The sequence below is a fragment of the Carcharodon carcharias genome (genome assembly GCF_017639515.1).
Source record: "Carcharodon carcharias isolate sCarCar2 chromosome 37 unlocalized genomic scaffold, sCarCar2.pri SUPER_37_unloc_2, whole genome shotgun sequence".
NCBI classification, from domain to species: Eukaryota; Metazoa; Chordata; class Chondrichthyes; order Lamniformes; family Lamnidae; genus Carcharodon; species Carcharodon carcharias.
This window is the reverse complement of record NW_024470767.1, coordinates 1,109,710-1,117,171: the sequence shown is the minus strand read 5'-3', so window position 1 is coordinate 1,117,171 and position 7,462 is coordinate 1,109,710. Positions and strand designations below refer to the sequence as shown.

Below are 7,462 nucleotides of genomic sequence, written 5' to 3'. Positions count from 1 at the left end.
CCCACCCCTCCGCCCCCCCATCACCCCCACCCCTCAGCCCCCATCACCCCCACCCCTCAGCCCCCATCACCCCCACCCCTCAGCCCCCATCACCCCCACCCCTCAGCCCCCATCACCCCCACCCCTCCGCCCCCCCCCCCCCCCCCCCCCCCCCCCCCCCCCCCCACCACCACTGCCCCGCACCCCCCCCCCATTACCCCTGTTGGAGGTCAGTGCTGAGGGCGCGCCGCGCTCTGAGGGTCAGTACTTGAGATGCTGTCTTTCAGGATGAAATATTAAGCAAGGTCCTCTCTGTTTGTCTGAATATAGCAGGTCACTCGGCCACCATTCTCCTCTGTAACCTGGCCAATATTTCTCTGGCTGGTGGGTTTGGGGAGAGGGCTCTCCCTGGGATCTGGGGAATTGTCAACTCTGCTCCACGTTAACTTCTGTTCGATGTTAGAACTCAGCCTAATCCACAGCTCTCTTCCTCAGCTTCAGATTTGTCCAAATTATCTTCTTCTTCCTCGGTTTGGGAACGCTGCTGCCCTGGAATTTCTTCATCACTGCTATTCCGGTAAGGACATGGAGTTCCTAATCCTGATTACTCCCTCAGTATCAAATAGTATTGTTATTCTGGATCACTGGCTATCGGGACAGTATTGTTACTTTGTATCACTGGGTATTGGACAGTATTGTTACCCTGGATCACTGTGTATCGGGACAGTATTGTTACCCTGGATCACTGTGTATCGGGACAGTATTGTTACCCTGGATCACTGTGTATCGGGACAGTATTGTTACCCTGGATCACTGTGTATCGGGACAGTATTGTTACCCTGGATCACTGGGTATTGGGACAGTATTGTTACTTTGTATCACTGGGTATTGGGACAGTATTGTTACTTTGTATCACTGGGTATTGGGACAGTATTGTTACTTTGTATCACTGGGTATTGGGACAGTATTGTTACTCTGTATCACTGGGTATTGAGACAGTATTGTTAATCTGGATTATTGGGTATTGGGACAGTATTGTTACTATGTATCACTGGGTATTGGGACAGTATTGTTACTCTGTATCACTGGGTATTGGGACAGTATTGTTATTCAGGATCATTGGGTATTGGGACAGTATTGTTACTCTGGATCACTGGGTATTGGGTCATATTGTTACTCTGGATCTTTGGTATTGCGACAGTATTGTTACTCTGTGTCACTGGGTATTGGGACAGTATTGTTACTCTGTATCACTGGGTATTGAGACAGTATTGTTAATCTGGATTATTGGGTATTGGGACAGTATTGTTACTATGTATCACTGGGTATTGGGACAGTATTGTTACTCTGTATCACTGGGTATTGGGACAGTATTGTTATTCAGGATCATTGGGTATTGGGACAGTATTGTTACTCTGGATCACTGGGTATTGGGTCATATTGTTACTCTGGATCTTTGGTATTGCGACAGTATTGTTACTCTGTGTCACTGGGTATTGGGACAGTATTGTTACTCTGTATCACTGGGTATTGGGACAGTATTGTTACTCTGGATCACTCTCTCTCTCTGTATCAGACAGAATTGTTACTCTGTATCACTTGCTGACTCTTACCCTGTCTTTTTACAAAGTATTTTGAGGCACAACTGAATATTGGGAATGTTTCAACATCACGGAATGCCACGGAGCAGGTTGTTGACCAATGGCATTTCAGTAACTGGATGACTCTGCTGGCAATGTTACCCTTGTTGCTCTTCACCTGTCTGAATTCCATCCTATATCCGAGGTAAGTCCCACATTCCCAGTCAGGGTTCCCGGTTCCTGATGCTCAGACTTTGTTTCCATAGAATCAGACAACATTGAGACCATTCAGCTCAACATGCCTGTGCTGGCTTCTTGAAAGATCTATCCAATTAGTGCCTCTCCCATTCCCATGCTCTTTCTCTCAAAGGCCTGCAAATTTCCCCTTTTCTGCACCCACCCCCCCGACCCCTACAACCCTCCACTTTGCTGCACCCCACCCCTACAGCCCTCACTATCTCTGTAATCTCCTCCAGCCCCTACACCCCTCCCTATCTCTGTAACCTCGTCCAGCCCCTAAAACCCTCCCTTTCTCTGTAACCTCCTCCAGCCCCTACAACCCTCCCTATCTCTGTAACCTCCTCCAGCCCCTACAACCCTCCATACCTCTGCAACCTCATCCAGCCCCTAAAACCCTCCCTATCTCTGTAACCTCCTCCAGCCCCTACAACCCTCCCTATCTCTGTAACCTCCTCCAGCCACTACAACCCTCCCTATCTCTGTAACCTCCTCCAGCCACTACAACCCTCCCTATCTCTGTAACCTCCTCCAGCCCCTACACCCCTCCCTATCTCTGCAACCTCCTTCAGCCCCTACAACCCTCCCTATCTCTGTAACCTCCTCCAGCCCCTACAACCCTCTGCGATCTCTGCGCTCCTCCAATTCCGGCCTCTTGACCATCCCCCCGATTCCCATCGCTCCACCATTGGCGGCCGTGCCTTCAGCTGCCTGGGGGCCTAAGCTCTGGAATTTCCTCCTTAAACCTCTCCGCCTCTCTCTCCCTCTCCCTCTCCCTCTCTCTCCTCCTTTAAGACGCTCCTTAAAATTAACCTCTTTGACTGAGATTTTGCTCCCCTGTCACTAATATCTCTGTATGTGGCTCGGGGTCAGATCCTGTCTAATATGCCGCGGGGTAGTTTTACTGTGTTAAAGGTGCTACGTAAACGCAAGGTCTTGTTCTGATCAGTGTTCCGGTGATTTCTCCTGCAAGCTGTGTGTGTGTGTATTGTACACCTGTATGTTCAGATGTGTCCCAGCACTGTCAGACATTCCAGGCTGCACAGAGAATGGCTACTTGCTGCCTGTGGAGCAAGCAGCCCCACCCTGCAATCCTGGTGAGTGCCTGGGCACGTGTGAGGGGCTGGGAAGGGCTGTCTCGCGGATTTGATTTGCAAACTGACCCTGTCCACACCTCCCTGCTCCATATCTACTTCCCTGCAGTGGGATGGGATTATCTGGCTCGGTGCTAGGCCAGGAGATGGAGCTTGCATGTCCGTGTGGGAGACTCAGCGCCACTTTTTTTTTTATCATTCACAGGATTTCGGAGAAGTTTCGGATTGCCGGCAGCCTGTTTGGGATCCTCTTGCTCTTCCTGGTGACAGCGGTGATGGTGATGGTTCCTCTTTGTCCTAAGGTCTTTTTCGGGATCACCATGACTGTCATCTGGTTCATTAACTGTGAGTAGGAGCAGGCAATGCGGCCACAGTGTGCATCGCGGCCTAGCCACCTCTGCTTGTGGTTGCCCACCACCCGCTGGCTGTGACGCTGGGTGCCAGTGAAGAGCAGAGAGGCTGCCCGACCGCGCCACACCCAAATTCGGACAGTGGATGGGGTACACCTCTCAACCCAGCCCCCAGGGGAGCTGGTTACAGGGGCAAGAGGAGACCATTCAGCTCCTCAAGCCTGTTCCACCATTCAATTAGAGCACAGCCGATCTGTACCTTAACTCTATCTACCTGCCTCGGTTCCATTACCCTTAATCCCCTCACCCAACAAAATATCAATCTCCGTTTTGACATTTTTAATTCACTCCCAGCCTCGACAGCTGTTTGGGGGAGAGAGTTCCCGATTTCCACTCCCCTTTGTATATAGAAGTGCTCCTTACATCACCCCTGAACGGCCTGCCTTCAATTTTAAGGTTCTGCCTCCTTGTTCTGGACTGTTACCCCCAACCAGAGGAAATAGCTTCTATTGAATCCTTTGATCATCTTAAACCCCTCGATTAGATCCCCCCCTAATATTCTACACTCGAGGGAATGCAAGGTATGTGGTTCCCACATGTCTCAGGTGATGCGCAGGATGGTGTTGGGCAGACATATGCTCTGGAATTGTGATTGTCTATCACTGTCTTTCTCTCCCACCAGCCTTCGGTGCCGTGTTACAGGGGAGCTTGTTCGGTTTGGTTGGATTACTGCCAGCAAAATACAGCAGCCTCTTCATGAGTGGTCAGGGAGTGGCTGGAATGTTTGCAGCACTAGCATCAATCCTGGCCAAAATCAGTAAGTGTCTCTATCTCTCTCTGTCTCTATCTCTCTCTGTCTCTATCTCTCTCTGTCTCTATCTCTCTCTGTCTCTATCTCTCTCTGTCTCTATCTCTCTCTGTCTCTATCTCTCTCTGTCTCTATCTCTCTCTGTCTCTCTCTCTCTCTGTCTCTGTCTCTCCCTCCCTCTCCCTCCCTCTCCCTCCCTCTCCCTCCCTCTCCCTCCCTCTCCCTCCCTCTCCCTCCCTCTCTCCCTCCCTCTCTCCCTGTCTCTCTCCCTGTCTCTCTCCCTGTCTCTCTCCCTGTCTCTCTCCCTGTCTCTCTCCCTGTCTCTCTCCCTGTCTCTCTCCCTGTCTCTCTCCCTGTCTCTCTCCCTGTCTCTCTCCCTGTCTCTCTCCCTGTCTCTCTCCCTGTCTCTCTCTCTGTCTCTCTCTCTGTCTCTCTGTCTCTCTCTCTGTCTCTCTGTCTCTCTCTCTCTCTCTGTCTCTCTCTCTCTCTCTCTCTGTCAGTCTCTCTCTCTCTCTGTCTCTCTCTCTCTCTCTGTGTCTCTCTCTCTGTGTCTGCCTCTCTCTTTCTCTCTCTCTCTCTGTCTGCCTCTCTTTTTCTCTCTCTGTCTGTCTCTCTCTGTCTGTCTCTCTTTCTCTCTCTGTCTGTCTCTCTTTCTCTCTCTGTCTGTCTCTCTTTCTCTCTCTGTCTGTCTCTCTCTCTCTCTTCCTTTAAGACACTCCTTAACACTGACCTCTCTGACTGTGCTTTTTCTCCCCTGTCCCTAATATCTCTGTATGTGGCTCGGGGTCAGGTGTTCCTGTGAAGCTTCTCTGTTGTACTGTGTGAGAGCTCCTATAGGAATGTTGGAAATACTCAGCAGGTCTGGCAGCATCTGTGGGGCACCCAACACAGTTAACGTTTTCAGTTCCAAAGAAATCGTATTGGATTTGAAATGTTAACTGTTTCTCTCTTCACAGATTCTTTCCGGCAGTTTCAGTTTTTATTTTGCATTTCCAGTATCTGCAGTATTTTGCTTTTATTTGACAATGGGAATGTTGTTCCTGTGCAGGTGGTGCAGATGAGAGGACTGTAGCGTTGGGATATTTTATTACTCCTTGCCTGGTGATTTTATTAACTATCATCTTTTACTTCACTCTGCCACACCTGGTGAGTAACAAGCCTCTCCATTTGGTACTTCAAATGTTTCTCTAAGGTAGTTACAATTTAACAACAGAGGAGGCCATTCAGCCCCTCTTGAGCCTGTTACACAGGAACAGGAGGTGGCCATTCAGCCCCTCTCAAGCCTGTTACACAGGAACAGGGGGTGGCCATTCAGCCCCTCTCGAGCCTGTTACACAGGGACAGGAGGAGGCCATTCAGCCCCTCTTGAGCCTGTTACACAGGGACAGGAGGAGGCCATTCAGCCCCTCTCGAGCCTGTTACACAGGAACAGGAGGTGGCCATTCAGCCCCTCTTGAGCCTGTTACACAGGGACAGGAGGAGGCCATTCAGCCCCTCTCGAGCCTGTTATACAAGAGGAGGCCATTCAGCGCCTTGATCCTGAGATCAAACACTGAAAACATTGGCGATCTGTATCATAAATCTATCTACCCTCCGACAGTGCGGCGCTCGCTCAGCACTGACCCTCCGACAGTGCGGCATCCAGTACCTAGAGTGTGCCGCACTGTTGGATAATAAACAGAAAAGATTGAAGAGAATCAGTAATAGAGCCAGAGGGGGAGATGAGGAGAATGTTTTTTTTTACACAGCGAGTTGTTGTGATCTGGAAGGCGCTGCCTGAAAGGGCGGTGGAAGCAGATTCAATAGGAACTTTCAAAAGGGGGGAATTGGATAAATACTCGAAAAGGATAAATTTGCAGGATTGTGGGGGGTGGGGAGAGAAGCGGCCAGGGCGGGGTGGGGGGAGGGGGTGGGGGGCGGTGGGACTAACTGGGTAGATCTTTCAAAGGGCCAGCACAGGCTCAATGGGTAAAATGGCCTCCCTTTTATTGTATAATCACCTACATCTTGAGCTGAAATAAAATAAAAACTTTCTGATCTGCTTAACTCACTGATGTTACCCATTGTTGTCTCTCTGTCTACACCAGAAATTTGCGAAATATCATTTCAAAAAAGATCAACTGGAACACTGTTACGAACCGGAGGCAAAGTTGGAGATGTTAGCTCCTCGTAAGTGTCGATGGGGTTCCCTCCTCCCTACCTCTATAACCTGCAGCGACTACAACCCTCCCTATTTCTGTAACCTCCTCCAGCCCCTACAACCCTCCCTATCTCTGTAACCTCCTCCAGCCCCTACAACCCTCCCTATCTCTGTAACCTCCTCCAGCCCTGACAACCCTCCCTATCTCTGCGCTCCTCCAATTCCGGCCTCTTGACCATCCCCCGATTCCCCATCGTTCCACCATTGGCGGCCGTACCTTCAGCTGCCTGGGGGGGACCCTGAGCTCTGGAATTCCCTCCCTAAACCTCTCCACTTCTGATGCCAAAGCAAAATAGTGCAGACACCGGAAAGCTGAGCTAAAAGCAGCAGGGTGCTGGAAGTCCTGTCCAGGCAGAGTCTGTGGAGAGAGGAACAGAGTGAACATTACAGGCCCATGAGCTGTAAAATTAGAAATTCTCTCTCATGGCAAACTGCTTGTTTTCGCTCTGTGAAATGCTTTTCGGTGCTGAAGGGGCGATATAAATGTGGGCTGAACGTCACCCCATGTAAGCGCTGACTCCTCGAAGGGTTGGGGTGTTTGGTGTGAATGTGCTGTGTGTGTGTGCGTGTCCCCCACTCTCTCCTGCGTATGGTGATTGTGGCCTTGCGCTCGGCCTCCTGAATTCTGTTCCTCGTTAAACCTTTTCCTCTCGTCGACAGTGGCGGAGAAGAATGGGGTTGTGGAGAAGGGGCAGCAGGTGTTGGTCCACCTCGAGCGATCACACAGCAAAGAGGACCGATCCGAGAGGAGCTTCAGTGTCGTCAAGGTGTTCAGGAAGGTGAGGAGCTGGACCATGACCAGCTTCTGAAGGGGTTTGACAGGGGAGGGAGCTGAGATTATTCCCCCCCACCATCTCCACTAGCCGGGGAATGTGAGGCTCAGTGTGGGGGGGGAAGAGGACACACTCTCTGGATAAAGGGTCCACCATTCAGGACTGAGATCAGGAGAAATTCCTTCAGTCGGATAGTGCTGAATCTTTGGAATTCTCTACACCCAAGGCCTATGGATGCTCCGGCGTTGAAGTTAAGGGCTGGGAGAGAGTTTTTTGGACTTCTGGGGAATCGGGGGATATGGGAGCAGGCAGGAAGTGGGGTTGACATAGAAGATCAGCTATGATTGTATTGAGTGGCAAAGCAAGTTCAAGGGGCCGAATGGCCTTCCGTATCTAATGTGTTCCTGTCCAAGGACTGTGTGTCTCCGTGTACGTGTGTGT

At 50.6% G+C, this 7,462-nt stretch overlaps 1 protein-coding gene across 1 annotated transcript in view; it reads left to right on the top strand.

The window, feature by feature from the left end:
* LOC121274689 (equilibrative nucleoside transporter 2-like) overlaps positions 1–7,462 on the top strand; it is a 20,297-nt gene that overhangs the window by 4,258 nt on the left and 8,577 nt on the right. The window contains exons 2-8 of the mRNA XM_041181992.1: positions 475–556; positions 1,610–1,764; positions 3,096–3,235; positions 3,923–4,057; positions 5,097–5,194; positions 6,136–6,217; positions 6,909–7,027. Of these exons, the coding sequence (XP_041037926.1) occupies positions 475–556; positions 1,610–1,764; positions 3,096–3,235; positions 3,923–4,057; positions 5,097–5,194; positions 6,136–6,217; positions 6,909–7,027 (811 nt within the window). The remainder of the gene's footprint in view (positions 1–474; positions 557–1,609; positions 1,765–3,095; positions 3,236–3,922; positions 4,058–5,096; positions 5,195–6,135; positions 6,218–6,908; positions 7,028–7,462) is intronic.